Consider the following 25023-nt stretch of genomic DNA (forward strand, 5'->3'; position numbering starts at 1 on the left):
TAAAGAAAATAGTACGAGTAAGTTCTAGTTAAGACTCCGATCGCGTCTTCGTCGCCGCTATTCTAGTAGTAGAACACTCTAAGTTGTCTCGAAGCTTTACGATAAAACGATAGTAGCAACTAATACGACGTCGGAGCAATTTAATTTCGAAATAAAATCTTAGAGAACGAGGCGAAAGTTTTAGAATAGAGAAGAGAGGATCGAAGGTTTTTGGTGAAAGCGAAGGAAGGTCATTGCTTTCCATTTTTGATATCTCTTATGGGAGTTACAGTACTTGCCAAGTGGTCCTAGCTGCGTCTGAAACGCGCTTCCGGCCGAAAACATCCCATGCCTATTGTAAATCATGCGCGGTGCTTAATGCATACTGTCAGTTCTCAATGAAAACCCATTACCGAATGCCTCGAGCTTGAAGCCAAAGCAGTCGTGCCTAATGCATACTGTCAGTTTCAATGAAACCCCATTACCGAACGCCTTAAATTTGAAGCCAATGCAGTCTCGAAGTCATCAGAGGAGAAAGCTGATCATCGCCTGCCTATGCATCAATTCGTGCACGACAGGATGGACAAGTTCGACGATGCAGCCAAGGCTCGAGACATTCCGTGCAGAACCAATGTCGACAGGAGAGCTGCGTGACTGTAGTGCCGACGTCAATATGTTCTTGACAGATCGAACAAGTCGCATGGCCATCTTCACCCTGGTCGGCAATTGTGATCTCTCGTCTGGATAGAGCATCGATGGAGATGATCGGACCAGGAGCCTGTTGGGCTGGATCAGCAAGCGCTTGAATCGCATCGCGTACGGAATCTTGGGCAATGCGTAGGTTTTGACGTCCAAAGCGATCAAGTCGAGCTCCTTGACGGATTCGTGCTTCGAGCGTGGTCGCTTGTTGGAGAAGATCGTCTGCTAGTCGCAGCGGCTCGTTGCCCGCGGGTTGACCGAACCTCCGATCAAAGTCGTCTTCTTCATCAGTTTCCATCTCAGCGGGATTGAATCGAAACCGTGGACCGGGAAGGGCAGCTTCCATTTCTCGCTCGAGCTCCAGGCCAGGAGCACGATCATCACGGAAGAATGGTATATCGTCTACGCCTCTGTTTCGCGGCATCGTCGGCGGGAATTGAATTGAATCCATGGCGTCGTCGGAGAATGTTGGGGATGGCGGAGGTCCGCGTAGTCCTGTACTGGGAGAAGTGCGAGCGTTGAAGCTGCTGGGAAATCCTGGCAGATCTGCCTCTTCGAGGTCGTCGATGAATCTGTCAAAATCATCGTCAGTATCAACGTTGGCCATGGTCATGTCATCGGGCTCGACGATGCGAGTGCCATGGCTTCTGGAGAGCGGTGAAGATTCTGGGCGGCGCTGGTAGGGATTGCTGGTGGGAGTGACGATGCGAGTCTCGTATGGGACGGTCCCGGTGGCTTGCAAGAGCTGTTGGAGATGGCCGCGGTTTCGAGGTGCATTTGGTGGGAAAGGCAAAGGTGGTGGTCTTGGTCGACGATCTCGTGCCTCTTCAAGGGGAAAGTCGTCTGCGAGGGATCGATGCCCTCGGCCGCCCGAAGAGGAACGACGAGACATGGCGACTGTTGTAGTCCGTAGGTTAGAGCTCTGTGATGTCTCCGAGTGTGGGTTTGGTGATTGCTGAAGGTTGCAGTCAGGGCGATGTCAAGTAAAGTCCGGCAATACTTAGATCGCTGTGTGCTGCAAGTAAGGGTGTCTGGTGTGACATCGTAAGAGTAGGAGGATGAGCTCTACTTTTTAAGCTAGATACCAGGCTGTCGACTTCACTAACCTCCCATTCACATACCCCGTTCACTTTTCGGGACAATGCCATTGTGGAAAGCAGACATTGTGCGTCGAACGCGATGACAAGAAATCGAGCCGCAGAACAAAGAGCATAATGCATTGAGTATTCCAGAACACACAACGCCGCAACTGCCTTTCGATTGGATTGGGCCTGCTGATACGCATTAGCTGACAAGATCAATCAGATCAATCGAGCATTACCATTAGGCAAGGCTTCACGCAGCGATACAATCCTGATCTCAAGAATTACGATGAGCGTTTGAACCAAATAGAAGGAGACGCGTTCCGAAGGTCGGTATACTCTAGAAAAGTGCCTCCTGCAGGACGAAGTCAGATCGGAGAGTCTTCATGAACCGCCTGCACACAATCCCATTCTGATTATCGAAACCTACAATACACTATTGTCCATGGACGAAGAGAGATTGAACGCCGGGACAGAGGGAACGCTGACAGAGCAGGACAAAGGCCCTCGGAGTCCGGTGCATCAGCGGTTGAAATGCATTCGATTTGATTACAGGCCCAGAGAATTGAATCAAAAGTCAGAGTTCTTGGCAACGAGACCCAGCTTCCAAAGACATTCGGAAGGACAAAGAGAGATGCAGCAGGTAGCTCGATATTGACTATTATCCCTACAGATCAGGGCACTGGCAACTTGGCAACAATACCTCAAAATTCCACGCATGAAGAAAAGCTGCTTCACTGCGGTGTTGGTCTCGGCCATTGTGAGAAAAAGCGGCACAAAAATTTTCTCCGAAGTTGGTTCGTTCTGCAGTGCGTGGACTGAGATTCCTCAGGACGGACGTTCGCTTGTGTGGTCTGCAGTTGGATCGTCAGCTGATGTCTATCTAGCAAGTGCTTGTCGACATGGTGGATTGGGCATATTTGTACGCTAGCGGAATTTACCGAAACTTTCCGCAAGTGAAGGCATGTGCGCTTGGTGAGCGCGCCAATCACGGCTCACATGGTGCTCAGGACTCACGCGATGAAGTTGGTGAGACTGTGAGAGGGGAAAGGAAGAGACTGATTGATTGCACTGGCAGCTCTCATGCTCTAAACCACGGATAATCTACGCCGGTTCCTCACTCTATCTCCTCGGATCTCCGGTCTGCCGCTGTCGATTTTGCTGCAGTACCGTATCGTGCACTTGTTCCTGCGCGGCGAGTGTTGCACAAAGGACTACAGATACCTTTGTTCCAAATGAACGCCTTCCGCTCGAAATCGCGACGCCCTATGTGAAAGACGCAGGAGTGGCATTATCAAGCCATCTTGCAACAGGCAAGAGGGCGCACAATGGTCGACACGGCGGCGCGGGAGTCTGAGGCCTACGACGGCTTGGCCCCAACACTTTGTGGTGAATTTCGAGGCAAGTCAGCTGAGTAAACCGGCTAAACAGGGAATTTGCTGACAACTTGGACTGTATCGACGACAGCTTGTAGTGTACTTCAAACCGTTCGCTGAACAAGAGGGCCCGAAGATGCTATAGATCAAAACGATGCTGTATTGGGGTATAGTGCGGCAGTAGAAACAATCAATTGCTTAGCAGCAACGCCGACTCACCTGCTCTCGAGCCATGCCTTCCAATCCGTCTTACCGGTCTGCGCGCCGTGAGCTACATTATCCTCCTCGGCACCCAAAAGATCATCTTCCTTCCAAGACGACCATGCATTCAGACCAGCGAGATGTCTCATCGTGGGTCTGCCATGTGGACAATTCCATGGTTTCTCCATCTCGCCCATATGACGTACGACTTTGCCCATTTGTGCCATGGTAAGTGTCTTGCCAACCATGATTGAGCTACGGCAGGCACGCATCGCAAGCATACGCTGCACTTTCCTTGGGCGAGGAATGTCCAGTGAGCCAGTTGGATGCTCTGATAGGAGGTGAAGCAGTTCCTCGAGATCGGACAAGTCAAACGTCTTCTCCTTGCTCATGGGCAGTGTGAGAAGACGGCAGCGCCTGCCAGTCATCACGGGCTCATCAGAGTCGTGAACAGTCGATGTCGTCTCGATCTCGAAGCCGTTGGCCTTTAATGCATCACCGTTTGACAAAACGACCTCCTCTTGAGTTGCTGTAAGTTGTAATGGTTTTGGTCTAACAAGACGCTGCGATTGCAGTGTGACTGTACGCTGCAGACGCTCATAATTGTATTTCTCATCAGCTGCATGCTGGTCAACGATGAACAAATCGTCGTCATCACCAGGCTCGGCCGCAGGCCTGACAGCAAGGATGAAGCCTAGATTGAATTGCCCGATGATGCGCATGCGGGCGAAATCTGGCTTGGTGACGGTCAGCGACAGCCTGCTCTCAGCTGCTACGTCGTCCAGCTCATCCTTGACGAGGGCATTGTCACCATCGCGAGTCTCACAGACCTGTATTGATGTTGCCGCGAAGCTCTCGACTTGCTTTCTGATCTTATCAGCGTCAACCTTCACAGTCGCTTCGAGATGTAGAGTAGAGTCTTTCCGATTGCCGCCGTTCTTAAGCATTTGCTTCGCTCGTTTAAGATTGTCCTCCGTTGGTCTCGCGGCAGATTCTTCCGCTTGCTGTATTATGCGGGCTACCCTCTCGTCCTCCCTGAGCTTCTTTTCATCTTCGTCCACATACTCATCGTCCCATGGATCGTCATTAGCATCTCCAGGAGTCAAGTCATCGAGGACATCCGACGCCAAATTAGGCAGCAACGGTCTCGTAAAGGAAACATCTTGAGCCGCCTCGACGGAGTCGCCAGGTAGCTCTGGTGGGTCATCATGATCTCTGCTCTCAGATGCTAGACTGGCAAGGTCATCATCTTCGTCAGGGCTTGCAGTTGCAGCACTATTCTCGAATTCCAGCTTAAGCTGGGATCCAGGCGCAGCAAAATTCTTTCTTAAGCCGCGGGCAAGTGATGGACTTGCTCCGTACTGCGCAACCCGCTGTGAATCTTCAGGCTGGTGGAGCCGCATCTTCTTGTACGGCGGACTAGTTCCTATCACAGTCATCGTCGTAACGTCGCCGATGGTGATTTCGGCAACCTGATGAGGGGTTCTTCTAGGTCGCATACGCTCAAAAGCATTGATGACTGGACCGTTTGGTAATTTCTGCGTCCCTGGTGTTAACGCTGGAATTGAAGGTTGTTGTGCCACGCCAGAAGCCATACTCTGGCTGACAGACTGTTCAGATTGCGCAGAAGTGTTTTCTGTCTCGGTGTCGATGGTGTCTCCCACGTGCTCATGAGATTTCCGCATTCCGTTCTCGTGCGCTATTTCCATGGCAGCATTGAAGTCTCGAACCTGACGATCTGGTTGCGGGGGCGGCTGGGAGAAGAAGTCACCAAATGGTGTACTCAGCGGATCTGGATTCAAAACCGCATCGTTGGCGACATTATCCGCCCCTCCAATAGCGATATCAACATCGCCATCCTTGTCCTCTTCAAGCAGCGATGCAGTTTCCATTGCCTGTTCCACACAATCACCGGAATCTTGTGCATCTTCTGTCATTTGAGCAATATCATCGGGGGGCTGCTGCTGCTGCTGCTTCTGAAGAGAGTCTGCGAGTTTTTGTTTCCCCTTACTAACGTCGCCATTCCTGGGTCTCGCCTCTTTTCGAGGCTCCGCATCCCTGCCAACCCAATTATGAATAAGATTAGATGGCGAGCTGACAGAGTTCGCACCAATAATGCCATGCAACTCTAGCGATGAAGCAGAGCTGTCAATTTCATCGTCGCTCCCTTCCGGTTCCGGCCCACTTTCCGGCGTCGTGGTATCTGCATTGTCTGGCTTCCGCAATGTGAGGGGCTGGTACGATGGCAGTTTGCGGTTGGGCAAGGTGGACTGAGGCACTGTGTGATCGGTTTCATTGAATAGCTTTCTAAGGGCTTCCTTCAAACTCTCAATCATTGCCGTCTGGTCGTGCAGCATAATCGTTCGTTTGTCAGGACTGACGTTGACGTCATATGCATTGGTGTTCATGACCAAATTCGCGAAGATGAACGGCTCTTGCGATACATTGAAGCTCTTGTAAACTTCCCTGAAAGCCTTGAGGATTTGAGGTAGTTGACATGGCCTGCCGTTGACGAAGAACATCTGACGATCTGGAGCCTGACGACCTTCGCCGAAAATAGGCTTTGAGATGTGACCTTGCACACGGACCTCCATCTCGCGATCGGTAGCCTGAGTGGACCAATTCCGTGCACTTTGCGAGGCTGGGCCAATACTAGGAGCCATCTCGAGGTGCAAATCCAGCTTCACCAAGGCTAATAAAGACTTGGCGCCAAAGACATTTGTGATGTTCTCCTTGGTGGTGGTGTTGGATTTGGTGGAGAAGACTGTTACCTTCTTGCCCTTTGGCATGGTGTTGCTGACGGAGAAGCGCACACCAACACTGACACAGGCATAGGCATACAGAAGATTGAGCACTTTGGTGTATTCGCGCTTGATGTTCTTTTCGAGCTCCTTTCGGCGGACGGGAAGGTTGTAGAAGATATCTTCGACGTACACGGTGGTGCCTTTCTGGGCGGCAGAGACGGAAGTGCTCTTGAGCTTGCCAGACACTTCAAAGTCGAGTCTCTTGCCGACTGCGCCATCTTCCGCGCGAGCAGTCAAGACATGAAACTTGGACAGGGCACATAGCGAGGACAATGCTTCGCCACGGAAGCCGAAGGTGTTGAGAGACGTCAGGTCGTCGTAGCTCGATAGCTTTGACGTAAAATGCTTAAGAGCAATGGTATCGTAGTCGTCTGGCGCGATGCCTTTGCCGTTATCCTGCACCTCAATGGAATCTAGTCCCTGATTCTTGAAGCGTATGTCGATGGATGTGGCGCCAGCGTCGAGGGCATTCTCCACGAGCTCCTTGGCCACGCTCTGGAGGTCGACAATGACTTGTCCCGACTGGATGTGATGTACGGAGCGATGCTCTATGGCCTTGATGCTGGCCATGGCCGGCGTTGCTTCAGCCCATTTTTGGTGATGGTGGTGGTGGTGGTGGTGGTGGTGGTGGTCGGTTGGAGAAGCAGGAAGAGCGCGTCGACGCGTTCCTCGTTTCGGAGTCGAGTGCCAAGCCTGCACGGGCCGACATGTCATCTAGAACTAGCTTTCTGTTCATTATCATCTCATCAGCACACATTCACTCACAGAATCCTAAAATGGCATTCGCACGGTCAGCAGCGTCGGCGGCGCTCAGAAGCGTTGTCTGTACGTCAGCTCGACGATTTCCCGCAACGCGAAGCCATGTCAAGCCACCATTGCAGCCGGCACACCAGCCATTGAAGCCAACATTCACTTCGGTCCGCTGGCATTCCGCATCAGGCTCGCTGTCCAAAGTCTACGATTTCAGCACAGTCAAGGACATGAGCGAGAAGCCATCGGCAGACCGCATACTTATTGGTGGGTCGCACAATCAAGAGGCTCCATATACATGAACATCTTACCCAAACCAGACGTTCGCGAGCCCGCTGAATACGAAGCCGGCTACATTCCCACTGCCATCAACCTTCCCATCAAGTCGCAGCCCGATGCGCTGTTCCTGCCCGAAGAAGAGTTCGAAGATCGATTCGGCTTTGAGAAGCCAGCCACCGACAAAGAAGTTATATTTTATTGCAAGTCTGGCGTACGGAGTAGTGCAGCTGCCCAATTGGCACAGCAGCACGGATACACGAACGTGGCGGAGTATCGAGGCAGTTGGCTAGACTGGACGAAGAACGGCGGAACTGCTAGTAAGCCTTGAGCATCGATACGCTGCCGCAAAAGAGGAACGCGTGGACTTGATCGGGTCACACGACAAATGGACGACGGACTCCACGCTACCTCGCGTATAGTACAAATATGCGACAGTTTCTCCTGTATCTTTGCGAAAGAGGAGCAAGGCTGTAGACCTGGGAATCACTCAGTCCTACAATGCCAAAAACAACCTCGATATACCGAAAGAAGTTAGTCAGCCCTCCACGCCAGGATTACCAGCTGACCTTGTATTCCTCTGTCTGCCGGCCGCGTTCAAGTGATTGCCGCTCTCGAACTGGCACAGGGTTTATGGCAGAGAGACGTTGAGCTGAATTGTATCAAAGCTCATTTGCGCACAATCCGGCTACCTTTGGACACTATCACCCCTTGGTCTTGGCAAGTCTTCCTCGTAGCTGCTGGCACTGACTGCGCCACTCTTGAACCAAAGCCCTATTTTGTGAGCTCTCGGCGATCGCAGAAATGCCTGTGAAAAGCACTGTCGACGTTGAACTAGCCTCAGAGGGCTCCGACGACCCAGGCGCCTGAGTCTGATCCTCCCGCATCACCATCTCTATTTCTCTTGGCCCTGGCAGGGAGCGATGCCAACGCTTATCAGGCTCGCACTGAGCATTATGCCTTGGTTCCGGAAGCTCTTCAGAAGGAAGAATCGATGATGGCTCTTGTTCGAACCGCGCAGACCCGAGTTTCTTTGCGCACCCCAAAGTTGGGGTGTCGTTACATACACCTGGACTCCGTCTCTAGATTTTGAAAATTTTGTTAACTGTGGTATTACTTGTGTTAGGCAAAAAGCGCAGAAAGCGAGCATTGCCGGACAGTGATGCTCCATCTCCTGAGGATGTGATTGAGGTCAAAGCCAACCATGGAGCTGCATTAATCATACCTGCTCCACTGCTACAGCCTGCCGCGCGGGGTACCACACAGGCTGCTCGCAGTGGAGCTACCGGTTTGCGAATGGCATGGCTTACAAAGTGGTACATCGGCGACTTCTTCCCTGGTTACATCATAAAATGCCCCATTCACGAAACCTCAATGCTTTTCTGAGCAACGGAAGCAACGGGCATATTCATAGGTGTGAAAATATGCCGGAGGTTTTTGACTTATCTCTTCATATGAATCATCGTGGCTTCTAGCCCAATGCAAAATTGTCATCTGAAAAGCTATGTTCATGTTACGATACTCATGTCATGTATGCATGCTTGCTGTGTAAGTCACACTTCATTTTCTCACGACCAGGAACACAATGGCCATACTGATCACAGCAAAGATGAGAACACCGAACAATGAGATTAGCACGATCCGTGCCTTCTTCCTCCGTCTTGCTCGGAACAAGTTCTGTCTTATCCTCATCTCCTCCTTTCGTCGCTCCGCAGACAACCACTCAAAGTAATGATGTTCACTGGCATGCTTCTGACCATGACTTCGACTTCGACCTCTCTCTAGATGCGGCGAAGCCTCAAACCTGGTTTCTCGCTGCCGCCGTGGGGCGTCACTGTGTGACCGGGTTCGAGTTGGCTCGATAGCGATTTCTGGAACCAGAATGGGCTGCTTCTGCCTCTGCTTCCCGAGGGCTTCAGCTTCCCAGTCGACGATAGCGTCTGACCGATCACTATGCGTTTCGTACAACCCGAGAATGTCGTTCGTAGTATCAGAAGAAGGCGGTTTCGATTTTCCCATTCCATGCACGCTAATATCTCCACACAAAGGCCAATCGTCTTTTTGTGCAACTTCTGGTGCAGGGAGTTCGACTAGCATTCGTCCTTGTGGAGAGGCTGTGCCTAATCGATTCTGCCATATTCTGCCTGCATTTACGGCGTTCAGTGGTGGAAGTGGCGGCCTCCTGGGCTCCAGGAATTTGGCCTCGCGAGCGTCTTCGACTGGACAGTAGTTTACTCCTCCGGATCTTGAACGCTGTCTTGATCTCGTCGAATGACTTTGCTTCAGGTGCGGAAACGGTAGCGCTGGCAGTGGCTTATCGCTAGCAGCACTTTTTGGTGTCCCCAAGATTGGATCTGTTGCTGGCAATGGGTACTCGCTCATCTCTGCCGCTGGCATCACTGCCGTGTAACATAGAGTACAATCCGGGTTATCGGGCTATCATGCAGTACATGTAGTGTGTGACAAACAAAGATCGACGGAGGAGAAGCGCGCGCGAGTTTCATGACGAGCAAACTGCTCAGGTGCGCTTAGAGACTAGGTACAGTGATACAGAGCTTTCAGAAATGACCCAATGCCGATGGCTGCGAGGAGCCTGGCCTGCAGCCGCCCTGCGTCGTTTGACAAGGCTTTGAGACAACTTCAACCATCCTTGTGCACGCGGCGTGCAAGCTTTTTGCGCCGCCTCCGTTGTATACATCTTAGGGTCAGGAAAGGACCAGGACCAGACAAGTAGCATTGTGCTTGGAATGAAGCAGATGAGGAGTTTATCAGGCTGTGCATTAGTCAGAAGCCATGAAACCAGATATGGAGCCCAGCAAGTGCCATTGACGCCAAAGCTGAGAAACGTGCAGCGTGTATACTATTCTATGACGTCGATCAGCTCGTGAGGCATCGTAAGTTGTAACTCCTGACAGTTAAGCTTATAGGCGCTGTCCCACCATGGGGAATACGCAGGGGTGAAGTACGGATTCAGATGAGGATCTGCTATATCCTTGTCCCGGCTTGGCTCCGGCTTTGGTAGGGAGTCGGTTCATGCTTTGATCGAGCACCACCGTCGTTGAACCCAGGAACATCTTTCAGGTCTAATAACGGATTAGGATGAGCATCGATACCCTCCAGTCTCACACCAGGCCTCCATCGCCATTTATCCGCCGTCTCTGCGTCGAGCTTCCCCTCAAGCATGTCCACCACGTACTTCCCAATGACTGGCATGAACTTGAAACCATGAGCAGACCCGCCAACAGCTAGTCTTAAGCCTGGATGAGAGGGATGTGCTCCTATCCGAAAGTGATAGTCTGCCATGTCAGCATCCCAACAGATCCGAGTTTCAACCCAAGAACGGTCCGCCAGAGCAGGGCAAAACTCCTTGAGCCACTTCCGCAATTGATCCTCGATGGGCTTTGGGATGGTGTCCTCTGGATGATCTGATCGATAGCGCGGCAATGATACACTTGGGTGGTCTTTGGAGTAGTTCATAACGAAGTGAACAGCCCCGACCTTGACGAGGCCGTCTTCTTGCGGAGGAAAGAGAATTCCTGAACACATTAGGGTTGAACATAACCTGAAAGCTCACAGCCTGCACTCACCTCCTTCAAGGTGGTCCACCACAGGCGTTGACCGATAGGTGTCCATTTCTTCGGCACAAAGCTGTATATGCCCCACTGTGTGGCCTTTGGCGACCAATTGAGCTTTCATATCCAGTAAACTTGCGGCCGCAGCACCAGCAGCGAGGATGATCTCATCTGCAAAATATGCAGTGCCATCGGCAATTTTCGCACCAATGCATCGACCTCGTTCGTCGAAAAGAAGCTGCTTCACATGACCAGCAGTACCACTGACATAGAGGACGCCAGCCTGCTATGCTGCAAGTTGAAGCCTGCAACAGCCATCCGATACAAGGCTTCGCGGGCATTTGCCCAGCCTGCTGAGGAATTCCAATACGTTCGCCAGCCTTTCATGTCGCCATCGTACGCCGGAAATCTTCGTCGAACCTCGTCATTGGTCAAATGCTGTGCTTGCTCAAATCCGCGTTCGGCAGCAGTCTTTATGGAACCTTCAATGAAACGTAGACTTCTCTGACCAGCAGCCATAAGCCAGCCGGATCTATGGTATAGCCCTGCAAAAAGGCCCTTGGGGTCTCGCCATAATTGGATACTCTCGGTTGCAAGATCAGATCAGCGTAAAGTCGATCAGGGTAATCAGCTCGAATAATTTTGTTGATGTCGTTTCCTGCCGCTTCTTGCGATGGTGGAGCAGAGCGATCAAGAACAGTCACGTTTCTGTACCCTCGTTGTGATAGATGGTATGCAGTGCTTGTGCCGAAAGTTCCACCTCCCACGATAAGGACGTTGCGGCTTTTGCCGTCTTTGGTCGACATTGTTATTCTCGAGATGCCTTTGAAAAGTATTGCCGCGCTCCAGTTAGTCAAAAATGAGGTTAAGCTCTCTATTGCCGCTATTTGGAACATGGTAGCGCGGTCTTGCGCTCGGCCGATGGGAAGCCACCTTGCCCGGCCTGTTAGCATCGGCCAGGAGTGTTGAAGGTCGCCTGCAACTCACAGCGATAACGCGCTTCGCCGCATCAGGCGGCAATTCGAATATCTGATCGCAGTTTGAAGCTGTTATCAAATTTCCGCCGCATGTTGGCACAATAGCAATAGCCTTGCGCTATGGATATGAAACGCTCGACTATTGGGACGAAAGCAATGGCAAACAAGCCATTTAACAATCCGGTTGTCCAGCAAGTGGTCTCGCAGGAGAATGGCGAGACCAAAGAAACCACACTGGAGGACATTGAAACCAGAGACGGGGAGTACCGAAGGAGTTTCACGGCACGACACATTCATGTACGTTGACGCTATCACTCAATGGCTTGAAGATCCCTACTGACGCTGTTCTCCAGATCATATCTCTCGGTGGTCAAATAGGAGCAGGTTTGTTCATCAGCTCAGGGAAGAACTTGAGGGATGGAGGACCAGCCACTCTCTTCCTGGCCTTTGCAACAGTGTGCACTTGCGTTTTCGCAGTCTTGAATACTGTTTCCGAGATGACCATTGCTTTTCCAACCTCTGGCAATTACAGTGAGCAACGGCAGTGTGGCGTATCTTGCCATTGATTTTGTGACTGATCCAATTCTGCAAGTTGACTATGCCGACCGGTTTGTAGATCCGTACGTATACCGTCCGACATCTTCTTTCCGAGAGCTTTTGCTGATGAGTAGCACTTTTGACTTTCAGTGCCTTAGCATTTGCTGGAGGCTTCAGTATGTGGTTAGGGTGGACAGCGATTGTAGCCGCGGAAGCAACATTCTTTTCGGTCATCATCAATTATGTCAGTATATCAGGCATTAAGCTCATGGCAATGATTCTTGCTGACCTTGCCTCAGTGGGCTGAGAACCGCGTGAATGAAGCTGTATGGTATACTGTCTTCCTGGTGATAATGCTCGTTATCTTCGCGCTTCCGAACACGGTCTTTGCTTGGTTCGAATATGCGACGAGCATCATGAAGGTGTTGGCACTTTTCGTATTCATCCTAGCTGGATTCGCAATGGTCCTCGGCGCCGGACCAAATGGCTACGTGCACCATGGCGAGACGTGGTCGAACGGCTTGGCCTTCAGGAATGGCTTCAAGGGATACAGCAATTCTGTTCTTCTGTTCTTCTTGCAGTTCTCGCTATCGGAGACAACACCTTTACTGGATTTCTTGCAGGAGAAGCTAAGACCCCAAGGTTCTCGATAGCGCATGCCGTCATACTTATCCCAATCCGCGTGACAGTCCTCTATCTGCTCTCAATGCTGTTCATTGGATTGCTAGTACCGGCAACAGATCAGCGACTTCTTGGTGGATCCGGCAGTGCGGCTTCGCCGTTTGTCATCGCCTTAGCTGAGGCCGGTATGCCTGGGCTCCCAGAATTGTTAAATGTGGTTATCATGTTCGCAGTAGCTGCCATCGGAGCCGAGTCGGTCTTCGTTGCGTCGCGAATCCTTCGGGCAATGAGCCACCAGCGGCTTATACCCGCGTGGGTAGCTCACGTTGATCGTAAAGGTCGACCAAGATGGGCACTTCTCATCACATACACTAGTGCCGTCGCGCTCACGTACTGCAACCTCAGCGCAGGAGGCATTACTGTGTTCAACTGGCTTGCCCAGATTGCAACAACTGGATACTTCATGGTCTGGGTAGTCATCGGAATCACTTCATTCCGCTTTCGAGCAGCATTGAAGGCGCAAGACGACCCTCTCTTCGAGCAAAGGTATGCATGGAGATGCAAATGGTGGCCAGTTCCGCCTGCGTGGCTTCTGCTCTGCTGCTCGCTATACACGGGATGCTCGTTCTACATGGCATTGTATCCCATCGGATCCGACACTCCTTCGGCATATTCTTTCTTCCAGTACATGATCGGTACCGTACTTATACTGGGGTTGGGGACCATTTACAAAGTAGTTTTCAGGACCAAGCTGAGAGATCCGGAGGGGGTAGATTTGCGAACTGGGCGGCGACTGTTGAGTGAGGAGGAGATCAAGATGCTGGACGACTACTATGGGTCGTCTAAATGGCGTCGGCTTGCTGCCTTTCTGCAGCTGTGGTAGAGCAAATCGGCCAATAAATGAGTGTCACACAACTGTAGAAAGGAAAGCCTACGTGAGGACGTGAGTAACAGTTGTGGCCAGCCCAACATCGGAGAGAAGTCCGGGAGCTCTCAATTGGTTGTGGCTAGTCTCCTAGTGTCAAGTCTCCATTCACCTACAACAGCCAACGTCGGTCAATACAGCTTCGTCTTATGAACCATCATCGTGCAGCAATATCCCACCAAAGGTCAGAGCTTGAAGAATAGGTCATGTGTAGGGCGTGCGAAGGAGAGCATGGCCTGGCTCTCAAGTGAGTCGCAAAAGGAGGCTTGGACAGCGTTCTCCATGGCGTGCGCAAAGGGGAACGGAGACCAATCCAGATGTACACTTTCCCTGTTCTCTGGCTGTCGCTCTCCTCAAAAGAAGGAACACATACAGAAGCGGCCATCGAACGTCAAGAATCACGCGGGTGGTGCGTGAAGAGGGTGCGGTGCGGCGGATTCTCAGTCGAGGATCAGCACTCCATGCGTCGGCATGGCCTAAGTTGAGGCCGCTCGATGAGTCCGCGATGAATGCTGCTTGGCGGCCTCTGAACACTGTTACGAAGCTACGAAGGCTAATGTGCTACCTCACACGCAGCAACTTGGTTCTGCAGTCAGCCCCGATTACCCCACCAAGCCGGTGAGACTCATCTTTCAAGAACTCAAGATATTGGAAGTTGTCCTCACCGGCTTGCTTGTTGCCGGCCTCGCGTTAGGGAGAACCGCCATCTAGCAGTCGCAGATTCCGTCCGGCGCCGCCGAGTCTGTGACAGCTCTGACACCTTGTCAGAATGCTTTGGATGAACACGACAAGGTCTCACCTCGAGGCGGCCCTCACCGGCCGAATCTTCGCTCACTCGCCACCCTGAGGCCTGAGGTGGCGCACTCATCTCCACTCACATGATTAAGACAATGCGGTCCTCTATTGGTGAGCGATCGAAGGCATATTGAACCAAGTGGAACCAGCAAGACCACCGCCATCCTGCCTCCTCAGTTCTCGACGGCATCCAGAGGGCTTTGCCTAGCTCGTAGAAGTGATAATGACAGCGATGCATTCGGTGCCGCCGTAACTGGCTCAAATGCAGGCTACGAATGGATTCTCGGGATCGTCGACAGACGGAAGACTTTATTTCGACCAATGTCGTTGACTTGCTTGATGCACCGCCTGGCTCTTCTTGACCTCGACGTAGCTGCGAAGTGAGCAGACAACTTCGATCCGAGCAATTCGTTATGAGCCAAGAGGCAATGCTAGCAAGATGAGGCAACAAGAAACCAGGGCCGAGTTTGAGAATGGCATATAAAGAGGCCTTAATCATTTCCAGTGTCTTCATACTCCAAACCGCCAAGCAAGTGTCTGAGTATGGGCCATCATCCTCACTCAATTCCACCGCAAACCACAATCTTTCCAGGACAGCTTTTTGGTACCTTCGACGAGCACTCTTCGCCTCATTGTCACCAAACAGTAGTACACCGAAGATGATAGTGTGGCAGCCAAGAGATCCTGGGAAGGACGATCCCCCGGGCAGACGCGGAAAGACTCACAAATTCGGAGGTTAGCAAGTATGGGAATGTGGATCGAGAGCGAAATGGAAGCTAACGTAAGACCAGCCATGAGACCCTTCGCCAGGTCGCAGCGATGAGATCTCTTTCAGTTAGAACCAGCCTTACAGTGGCGATGAGCAGTCATTAGAGAGTATGCTACTCTCTGCAACAGGAGGCTGATGATTAGGATTTTGGGGCGGGACTTGGGACGACATTGGAGTTTGGGTTAGAGGAGACGCCTCGCGGCGACAGTGATAGTTCTGATGTATTCTTTGGTACAAGGTTGGACTCATCCATGGACTCGACAAGTCTCTCGTCTTGTGATGGGGCGAGACTATTCGAGAATCCACCCCGGCTATTCGAGAATCTACGGACCTAGGGCCGCTCCGGTCTCGGTGAGACCAAATTGGTAGTAATCCACATAGAATAATATCGCATAAAGACATGTGATGCCCTTGCTAGCTGCTTAGTAGAATAATAACGTAGGAAAGAAGAATTAAGTAAATAATAGACGTAGAATTCGACACTATAGCTAATCCTAACTATTCTAGGCATACTGCCTGCCTAGCAAATAAGGTTCTACTACCCTCGTATTAACGTATAGCTCCTGCCATACTAAATCAGTATAGCCTAAGATACCTGCTAGCGCCGTAGGTACTAGTAGAGTCCTCGGAGAGGGCGGAGGCCCCTATATAAATAAATAAGTAGATATAGGGTCCCTATCGTACTGCCTATGCTTATAGCAGCCTACGTAGCAGTCTACGTTGTCTTTAACGCACTTGTACCTCCTATAGGCCGTTTTGTATATACAACCCTTGCGTAAAGGTTGCCGTAGTACTAGTAGCAGTAGAGGTAGAATAGGCCTTCTAGGCTTAGCCTGTCTTATCGCTTCTTGCTAGTCTATAGCCTTAGCGGCTTATTTAATAAGCTTAGGTCTAGTTGCCTTACGCCGAGTCGACCGTACAAGCCGCTTATTAATCCGCTTAAGTAGCTCTAAGATACGGTAAGTAGTAGTAGCCTCGTTACTATTATAATCGCTCCTTAGTATTCGCTAGTGCTTATTAAACTAGCCGATAGTAAGAATGCCGGCTATAGACTCCTCGATTATTAGTATTTAGTATATACAATTTAGGCTATAGACCCTTCGATAGCACTAGGTATATACTAATAGCCTATAACTATTAGACTTCCGCTTCTCGAGCTTACTATATACGAGAGCCCTTCGCTCGGCTACCTTCCGTAGAGCGAAGGTACTAATATAGCTAACAACCTCGGCATAGAGGGGGTCGTTTAAGAACACCGTTACTAGTTATATAATCTCGAGTCTAACTATTGCTTAATAGCGGTCAACCTAGTACTAGAAATAGGGCACTATCCGGTTAATAAAGCTATAGATATTATTCTTACAGGTCGTTAGCTATGCCTTAATGCTAGCGTAACAACCTTCTACTAGCGAGGTTGTTATATTGCTAAAATAGCGTATCCTGTTAATCTAGTATTTAATATAGTGCTATCGGTGAATCTACTATATATTAGCTATATAACTAGCTAGTATTTGCTAGTCCTTATTGTCCGAGTAGTCTCGTATAGGCTCACCTTTACTAGCGGCAATCTTGCCGCTCTCGAGGGCCTTCGAGTTAGTTGCAAACGACTCAACCGACGGCGAGTTAATAGCCTTGTTAAATAGGTCTATAAAGTCCTATATAGCTACACTTAATAGCCTCCGCCTTATCGATAGATTAGGTAGCCTAGTACTAAGGAAGGCCTTCGTATTAGCCTCTACTACGCGTCTAATATACTAGCGGCAGAGCTATATATACAAATAAGTCTAGTCGCTTGCTAGTGCCTTAATTAGTGCCTTGTTATAGTTATAGATTATAAGCCGTAGCTCTTCTATACCGTATTCTAATAGCAACTCCTATATACAGCTAATAGCTATAGAATACTGTTTAGTTACCTGTCTAGGCATAAATATAAGCGCTAAAGGGAAGGTTTGGTTAAACTGATTAAGTAAGGCGATTATAAGCAATAGCAAGCCGTATTCGTTAGTTTTATAGGTACAATCTATAACTATAATATCCGGACAGTTCTTATAGATATTGATTATCTTAGGGTACGAGAAATACAGCTATTCTAGCCGTTGCTTACTACTTAGTCTAGTGCTAATACCCTTCTGTACGAAGTAGTTCTATTATAGGAGGTCCTCGATCGTCTTATCGACTACTAACTTGCTAGCAAGTCGCAACTTCTTAGCCTTTTGCTAGGTATTTAAGATGTCTCGTAAAGTGGCGGGTACGATAGGCGATTGCTAGTCTCTACTACTACTAAAACGGAGCTTAATAGCGGCCTTAATCTGTCGATTAGTAACGCCTATAGACCTTAACTGCAATATAGCCTTAACAATCTCTATCGTACGAGCTCGGCGGCGGTAATTAGCTAGCGCTATTAGATAGACTACTAGATAGTTATAGTTAGAGCTATTAAATATAAGAGACTAGGTACTATTATTAGGGTCCTTCTAGTCGTCCGTAGTAAGGGCTATAGACTAAGGGCAATTATACTTCTTTAAACGGCCTTTACGAGTCTTAGTAGTAGGATAAAGAAGCCTTCTCTCGTTACGCTTCTTCCTTACCGTCTCGCGTAATACCGGTATTAAATACTTAGTATAGCGCAGTAAGAAGGTCTAGTAAGTATAGTCCTTATTGCGCTTATAGCCGGTCCTTCTAAGCTTAAACCCCTTCTCTAGTACGAATATGTCTATATAGTCCTCGGCTGCTATAATACTATTAAATACCTAGTTTTCGGGGTTCTCGATAGTTGCGTACGATCTAGGTTTATAAGCCTCTGCCTCTAACTCGGACTAGTTACTATATTTGTCGTTGTTGCTAAAGTTATAGGCTAGTTATTAAGGAGACTCGATTTCTACCGAAGGAGGGCGTTGTTCTTACTAACTAACCCCGCCTTCGCCGTTATTACTATCGCTACTACTACTACTACTACTACTACTACTAACTTTAACTTCTTCTTCTTCTTTACTATTCTATTTACTACCCTTACTACTTAGTAGCCTCTACCTCTTACTAGGTATAGCATATAGTATAAAGCGGATCGCTTTATGCTAAAGGACGGAAGCTAAAACTACTACCACCACTAGCAGTAATAGTATAGGCCACCGAGGGTAACATAACCTATAGCAATATAGGCAGCTACGTTTAGCATAATAGGATGACAAGACGGTTGCTTAGGCTAGTAACTAGAGCCCTGCAATATAGGCATTGTAGAAGTGTAACCTAAATAATGTACTATACGAGGTTAGTGCTCTATCTACAATACAGAAGGAGGCCTCTTATATAGGCTTAAAACTCAGCCTAGGTATGTAGGGCCGGTTACTAGCTAATATCCCTCCCTTTCTTCGTATCTAACTAGACACGCTTTACATTATGCGCTTAAAACAAACAGTTATATAGTAACCTTAGGCATCTTAGCTAAGGCTATCTTTTAGAGACTCCGCAATAACACCCCCGGGGTAGTATTGTTCCTAGATTCTATTAATATGCAAAAACAACTTCCTAAGTATCTAATCCACTACGCTAACTTACTACTGCTTTAATGCACCGTAATCCTTACTAGCAATAACCTTATCTGCTAGTCGGCTCTCGAAATCTCCTCTGTATACGTTGAAGCTATTAGCACCGAAGTACTGTCCCTCGTAGAAAGCTTAATTAACGAGGAGGTTAACAGCCTTTTCCGTCGTAGCATTCTCCTAATTGTGCAGATATTCCTTAAGTCCCTCGTTATTAAGCTAGAGGATCTGTTTAACTTCGTTCTAAACAACGTAACTTAACTAAGGAATCCTACTAACTAGAGCGTCGGAGATGCAGCCGAGGCCTTCGACTAAGATCGCCGTAGGGAAAGCGAATAGCACAAAGGAGTTAGAGGCCGGGAGGGCGGTTAGATTGCGGTACGCTTTAGCAACCTAGGAGACTGTCAAGTTCTCGTAACCCTTAACCTTAGTGCCGTTAATAACGCGAGAGTAGCCTAGGTTAATTAATATGCGGTTGCTCTTAGTCTTTAGATTACTATATAGCAGGTATAGCATCTAAATAGAGACTTCGCATTCCTTTAGAGGGTTAAGGATCTATTCCGCTTTGCGCCCCTTACTATTAGGCTAACTATCGAATATATAGTCGAGGTCGTCGTCGGTAAGGTGCTTATTAGTAAGCTTGCCGATCTTGCTTAGTAGGACTAGGCTACGAGCCTTAAGCTTCTTAACCTAGTTCGCAAAGACCTCGGGCTAATGCATACCTTCGACAATAGTAGAGCAGCTAGTCTTATCCTTAGACATAAGGCAGACCTTAATACGTAGGTAACTAGCTCCCTCGCTAGCTGCGAGCTTAACTATATCTTGTCCGAGACGAGCAGACTCCTTAGAAGGACAGTTTTTATAAGTACCGCCAACCTTAAAGAACTTAGTAGGCTTAGGGACAGAGATAAGCTTGTATATGTAATTAGGTCGAAGGGCGATAGCTAAGAGCTATAGGGCAGGGTACTAGCGGACGATTTGGTTGCTTATACTATAAGTTTAAAGGGCATTACGGCCTTCTTGCTTAGACTTAGGCATCGCACGCATATGCTAAAGGTATATTTCAAACTCCTCCTATATTAGGTCGATAAGGAAAGGAAGATGTGCTCTACGAGGCTCTTATAACTAACTAAAGACCTAAGGGAAGATAGCATTGCTAGTCTAGCGAAAGCGGTCGAAGGAGGTGCCTTAGCTAAGGATGCCGGTAACGAACTTACTCTAGCGATCCGTTAGCGTAAGGGCGCGAGTGATAGTACTAGTAGGGTTGAACGCGTAGAGTCCTAGAGATATCGGGGCGGCAACAGGGCGTCTAGGAAACTAGTTAGCATAGGCCTAATTAGCCTTAAGGGCAGCGAAGGCGTCTTAATTAGGAACCTCGCGACTAATCTTTAATAGGCGACCGACGAGGACACTCGCCTTAGTACTAGTATAGAGACTATAGACCTTAGCGGCCTTCTTAATATAGTTAGCATATATAGAGAACGGCTCTTCTCCTAGCTTGCTAAGGTCGTCGAGCTATTAATAGATAGAGAGGGCGGTAGGAGCTTCGCCTATTGCGGCTTTAGGAACTATATCGATGTCGGTAATAAGGTACGCGATAGAGTCGCCCTTATAAGAACTACAAATATTCTTAGTTAATAGGATCGGCGAGAGGCCTCTATTTCTACGCTCGCTAAAGGAGCCTTCGGAGGAGACATCCTCTAGTAGTATATCTAGTATATTAACATCCGAGTTACTATAGTTAGTACTATAGTTAGTACTATAGTCGGTACTAGAAGGAGTGCTATACTTCTTAGTAGCCTTACGGAGGGCCTAGCGAGTATACAATACCTTCTTGCGCGCTACTTCGGCCTTAGCGCGCTCGTCTTGAACTTCTTAAGGGACCTTACGGTTGCAGGTCGAGCGACGATCTTTAGCCTGTATTTCTATAGCGAGCGCAAGACTAGTAGCCGTATCGGCCTCGGTTTCTAGGCGAAGAGCCTTACGTTTAAGGACATTAACGATAGGAGCCTCTTAACCCTTAACGATAAAGCCTATACTATTAATACGATAGCCCTTCTCTTTTAGTAGATCCTTAGTTGTCTATACGTTGAGATCGACCTAGACAATCGCATCGTAGTGCTTCTTCTAGTAGGCTATCGTAAAGTCGTTAAGCGTAAAGGACAAGTTAAGTAGCTGCTTGCCTACCTTCTTGCTAGCGGTAGATACGCGATAGATTATAGTGCGGGAAAGATACTCGGCGCCTTAACGACGGACCTTATACTTATTAACGAACGAAGAGACCTGCTTAGCACGCTCTTATCTACCGTAGGCGAAGTTAATAAGGCTCTTAGGAAGACTGCTTAGTCCTCCTTAGTGTTCGAAGGCCTAGTCGAGGGTCTTAAAGCGTAAGCGAATCTAGGTGCTAGCTATCTCGAGGCTATAGACGATAGGAAAGGCTTGTTCGATATCTATATCGTTAAGAACCTCGCGCTTAAAGATACGCTTACCGATAGACTAACGCAAGTTGTTTATACCGTACGTAACTAAGACAGCAGCCTTCTTAATGTTCCTATTAATAACGCGTAGTAGGGTGCGAGCGTTCTAGATCTTCTCTTAAGGGTCTTCGAGGGCGGTAACGATCTAAAAGCAGTGCTCGAGGCTAGTTGTAGCAGCTAAGGCGCTATCGGATAGGGCTTCGATCGGAACTAGGGCAGCTAGGCTTAGGTTGATAGGGGCAGGTAGGTCGTTGCTACTACTAGCGCCTAGCGGATTCGGGGCGCTAGAAGACATAGTCGACCGAGGCGGTTTAGAAACGAGTTTACAAAGTGTGTTCGTTGCTTAACAATAATAATTAAAGGGTTTAGATAGAAGGGGGGTTTTAGGCGGTAGCGAGTTAGTTAGTAACCGAGTAGAAGAAGGAGCTTAGGAAGCTCGCTTTAAATATAGTACGAAGGTAACGTAGTCCGTATATTCCGCGCTAGTAAAGCAAACGGATAACGGCTGTATATAAAAGTGAAGCTATATGCGAGACTTCTTTGTTATTAGGGCAGGCTAAAGTTTGATAATCGATCTAGCTAATTGCTAGTAGCGACTACGCGCCTTTGTTAACCTTTAGCTATCGTAGATTCTCGCGCACTCGAAATGTAACTAGTTAGTTCGAGTCCTTAGCAGAAATCTATAGTAGTAAAGCTAGCGGGACTAATAATATCCCCGGGGTAGCATTAGCTTTTCTCTAGAGATGCTCGGTAGCGAGAAGCAAGTCGCCTAGGCCTAGCGTAGCTAATTCGTCGGTGTATTAGCCTATAGCACTGCCGTTATAGATGTAGCATTACCTTTTACATTAGCAAGCACGTAAGGGTAGTCTATGCGTTCACTTTCTTCCTTCTTCTAAACACTAAGCTTAACAGCCTAAGGTCCCTATTCTTAGAGGCTATAGGCCTAGGTTGCTATGTCTATTTAAGAGCTAGGAAGGGAGAGGGATAGGGAACCTCCCTTTCTTAGTATCCTGCGTAACTAGTGCTAATTAGGGCAGGAATAGTCTCTAGTAGAGTATCTTATTGTCGTTGTCACTTAAGGAAGGTTGCTAGAGTCTAGGAATCTAGAGGGAAGTAGTCCTAGAAGGGTAGAGGGGTCAGGTTCGGCTATCTTCCTAATGCTATCCCCGGGGTATTATTAGGAAAACACGCCTCGTATAGTCCTATCTAAGGAAAAACAAGAGTAAAGGAATAAAGTTATAGCAACATCTCGAAGGCAAAAGGGCAAAACAATAGACAAAGTAAAAGCAAAAGAGGGCAACAACTATAAGTATTAATACTATAGGAACAAGCAGTAAGGACTAAAGCTACAGGGCGGTACTACATTAACAGCGCGGAGAACGATTAATAAGAGCAAGGAAGTAACGTAGCAGAGGTAGATAGAGGTAAGGAAGAGCAAGCAATCATTTAGTCTCGGGATCTAGCTATAATTCTAGGCGGTCTTCGTCGCTAGACTAGTCGAGCTCCTCCTCGGAGTTAGAGTTAGATAGCTAGAAGTCTAGTTTACTATCGGAATCAATATCGGAAATGCTCTGCGCGCAATTAATACGTATATAACCCTCCCTTTGTTTATAAGTTATTCCTAATAGCTTACTAAGATGTATCTAGGGATGCGTATAGTTATCGGGTAGAATAGGATCTATAATCGCGGTAGGATCCTCCTCTCGATAGGCATCTAAGGTCGGTAGAGGGTCTATAGAGGCATTAACTTCCTCCTCGGTCGGGGGAGGACGGGTAGGCTCTCTTAACTCGACGACCTTCTTTAGGTTGGCCCGGAGGTGCGAGTGCTTCAAGGTAGCACTATTAAGTTCCTAAAGTCGATACGTAGAACTATCGTAAAGGACCTCCTACACTCTATAAGGCCCTTTCTATTTAAAGGCTAGCTTGTAGGAGTAACTATACTCTAACTCGGACCGGTATAGGAGAACTATATCGCTAACCTTTAGAGGCTCCTAATCAATAGCATTATAGTTATTAAAATACTGCTTAGCCTCTTTACGGAGGCGCCGTTGTCGAGCAAGACCCTCTTAAGAAGTAGTAGTTATATCCTTAAGAGCCTTAGCGCGTAGGGCAAGGAGATCCGCTCTAGTACGAACAGACCCCTAATCGTAAACGCTATACGTACGATAGGACAACTTAATAGGAAGAACGGCGTCCCTCCTAATTATAAGCTCTACTAGCGTAAGTCTAGTCGTATCGATAATAGTAGTTCGATCTGCCTAGAGAAGGGCTAGGACCCGGGTAGAGATAGGAACCGACCTGTCCCCTCTATTAGTTATCTTAGACAGGGTATCAATCAAAGACCGATAGCTACGTTCAATAATAGCATTCGACTAGGGATAGTACAGGGAGATGCGAACGTTTTTCGCCCTATACGAAACAAGCAGCGCTTAAACTTCTTTAGCTATATTGTTCGTAGCGTTGTCTAAGATAATCTCGTAAGGTGTTCCCTAGCGGCAAAACAGATCTTTGAACAGGAAGGTAGCTATATTACGAGCATTAATAGCGCCGTAGCCCTTATAGAAATGATAGGCCTCCGGCTATCGAGAAAGACCCTCCCGAATAATATACAAGCTGTTATTGCGACTAAGATAGACCCTATCGCTATACTATCGTTCTCCGACTAATTAGGTAGCAGGAATACGCAGTTCCCCTAGACGTCGGTAGCTATTCCTAAAATTGTACTTAGGACAGCTCTTATAGTAGCGGGAGACATTAGCCTATACGCTATCCTACTAGTAGCGCCGACGAAGGACATCGAAGGTGCCCTCCGCCGCCCGGTAGCCGAGCTTATCGTAAACGGAACGAAGGATCTCTTGTCGGGCTACTAGGTCGTTAATAATACGCTAGAGAGGCGCATTAACTATCGCTTGTCGCTAAAGGATTCGATCTTTAACTAGGAATCGTCGAGAATAGCGAATAACCCGACGGTATTAACTCTTTAATAGGCTAGGCGCTTTCTTCGTATAGGTTAGGAAGTAGGCGATATAATAGGAGTCGTCGGAGTAGACCCTATTAAGGATATTATCCCTCTCTAGTTCATCCGCCTTAGCTTTAGCCTAGTCGTTATCGTTAGTAGTAGGGCTCTCGTCGGGCTAGTTACTAGGTTAGTCGCTAGGTTAGTCGTCGGCAGCAGGCCTAGTAATCGCTAGTATAGCATTAATATAGAAGGCAGCGAAGAAGGTACGGTTAATTACCGTATCGATATCCTCTTCGTCTATTATCTCGGCGATGTCCTCTTCTATAGCGGGCCTTCTAGAAAGGCTATCCGGTCTAGTATGCTTCTTGCTAGGAACGTAGAAGACATCGAAATCAAACAAATAGATCTAGGCAACCTACCGAGCTATCGTAGAGTTTGGTAGGTCGGAGGCTACACGGTTAAGTTAATAGACTAGCGTCTAAGCATCGATTTCTAAGCGAAAGAATATACTAAAGAGCTATAGTCGGAACTTCTTTAGAGCCTTATAGACTCTAAGGCATTCTCGCTTGCTAGTATCGTATCGGGCCTCGATCGGTTTCTATAGTCCGGAGTCGTACCTAATAGGATAACGCAAGGATAGCTCCTTACGGTTATACTGTATTAGTATCTCGCTATAGCCTTCCCC

At 48.4% G+C, this 25023-nt stretch overlaps 7 protein-coding genes across 7 annotated transcripts; 3 read left to right on the forward strand and 4 right to left on the reverse strand.

Annotated features, from left to right (window-relative positions):
• Window positions 1-180: 180 nt before the first annotated feature.
• On the reverse strand, window positions 181-1570 carry MYCFIDRAFT_171832 (uncharacterized protein; the record flags this gene model as incomplete). Its single annotated transcript, XM_007925240.1, has 4 exons — window positions 181-353; window positions 393-427; window positions 457-517; window positions 553-1570. The coding sequence occupies 4 exons, from the start codon at window positions 1568-1570 to the stop codon at window positions 181-183; spliced, it is 1287 nt and encodes a 428-aa protein (XP_007923431.1).
• Window positions 1571-1605: 35 nt separating this feature from the next.
• MYCFIDRAFT_171833 (uncharacterized protein) lies at window positions 1606-3234 on the forward strand (the record flags this gene model as incomplete). The annotated part of the gene is made up of 16 exons (XM_007925241.1): window positions 1606-1615; window positions 1647-1656; window positions 1701-1714; window positions 1756-1802; window positions 1836-1847; window positions 1874-1901; window positions 1967-2055; window positions 2122-2277; window positions 2316-2520; window positions 2555-2682; window positions 2723-2797; window positions 2839-2901; window positions 2928-2944; window positions 2973-3045; window positions 3074-3146; window positions 3176-3234. The coding sequence occupies 16 exons, from the start codon at window positions 1606-1608 to the stop codon at window positions 3232-3234; spliced, it is 1059 nt and encodes a 352-aa protein (XP_007923432.1).
• Window positions 3235-3435: 201 nt separating this feature from the next.
• On the reverse strand, window positions 3436-6711 carry MYCFIDRAFT_114414 (uncharacterized protein; the record flags this gene model as incomplete). The annotated part of the gene is made up of 3 exons (XM_007925242.1): window positions 3436-4935; window positions 5002-5091; window positions 5353-6711. Coding segments are annotated over 3 exons (2949 nt in total), but the record flags the coding sequence as incomplete, so codon positions are not given.
• Window positions 6712-7088: 377 nt separating this feature from the next.
• MYCFIDRAFT_124787 (uncharacterized protein) lies at window positions 7089-7492 on the forward strand (the record flags this gene model as incomplete). Its single annotated transcript, XM_007925243.1, has 2 exons — window positions 7089-7158; window positions 7212-7492. Coding segments are annotated over 2 exons (351 nt in total), but the record flags the coding sequence as incomplete, so codon positions are not given.
• Window positions 7493-10152: 2660 nt separating this feature from the next.
• MYCFIDRAFT_39526 (uncharacterized protein) lies at window positions 10153-11545 on the reverse strand (the record flags this gene model as incomplete). Its single annotated transcript, XM_007924208.1, has 4 exons — window positions 10153-10703; window positions 10755-11025; window positions 11052-11297; window positions 11324-11545. The coding sequence occupies 4 exons, from the start codon at window positions 11543-11545 to the stop codon at window positions 10153-10155; spliced, it is 1290 nt and encodes a 429-aa protein (XP_007922399.1).
• A 327-nt stretch (window positions 11546-11872) lies between these two features.
• Window positions 11873-13757, forward strand: MYCFIDRAFT_186399 (uncharacterized protein; the record flags this gene model as incomplete). Its single annotated transcript, XM_007925244.1, has 6 exons — window positions 11873-12013; window positions 12070-12247; window positions 12309-12336; window positions 12404-12497; window positions 12553-12744; window positions 12807-13757. 6 exons carry the CDS (start codon window positions 11873-11875, stop codon window positions 13755-13757), a joined length of 1584 nt encoding a protein of 527 aa, XP_007923435.1.
• Window positions 13758-15005: 1248 nt separating this feature from the next.
• MYCFIDRAFT_171838 (uncharacterized protein) lies at window positions 15006-15765 on the reverse strand (the record flags this gene model as incomplete). Its single annotated transcript, XM_007925245.1, has 6 exons — window positions 15006-15025; window positions 15051-15222; window positions 15249-15420; window positions 15446-15653; window positions 15695-15703; window positions 15741-15765. 6 exons carry the CDS (start codon window positions 15763-15765, stop codon window positions 15006-15008), a joined length of 606 nt encoding a protein of 201 aa, XP_007923436.1.
• Between the last annotated feature and the right edge of the window lie 9258 nt (window positions 15766-25023).

The sequence above is a fragment of the Pseudocercospora fijiensis genome, assembly GCF_000340215.1.
Source record: "Pseudocercospora fijiensis CIRAD86 unplaced genomic scaffold MYCFIscaffold_2, whole genome shotgun sequence".
NCBI classification, from domain to species: domain Eukaryota; kingdom Fungi; phylum Ascomycota; class Dothideomycetes; order Mycosphaerellales; family Mycosphaerellaceae; genus Pseudocercospora; species Pseudocercospora fijiensis.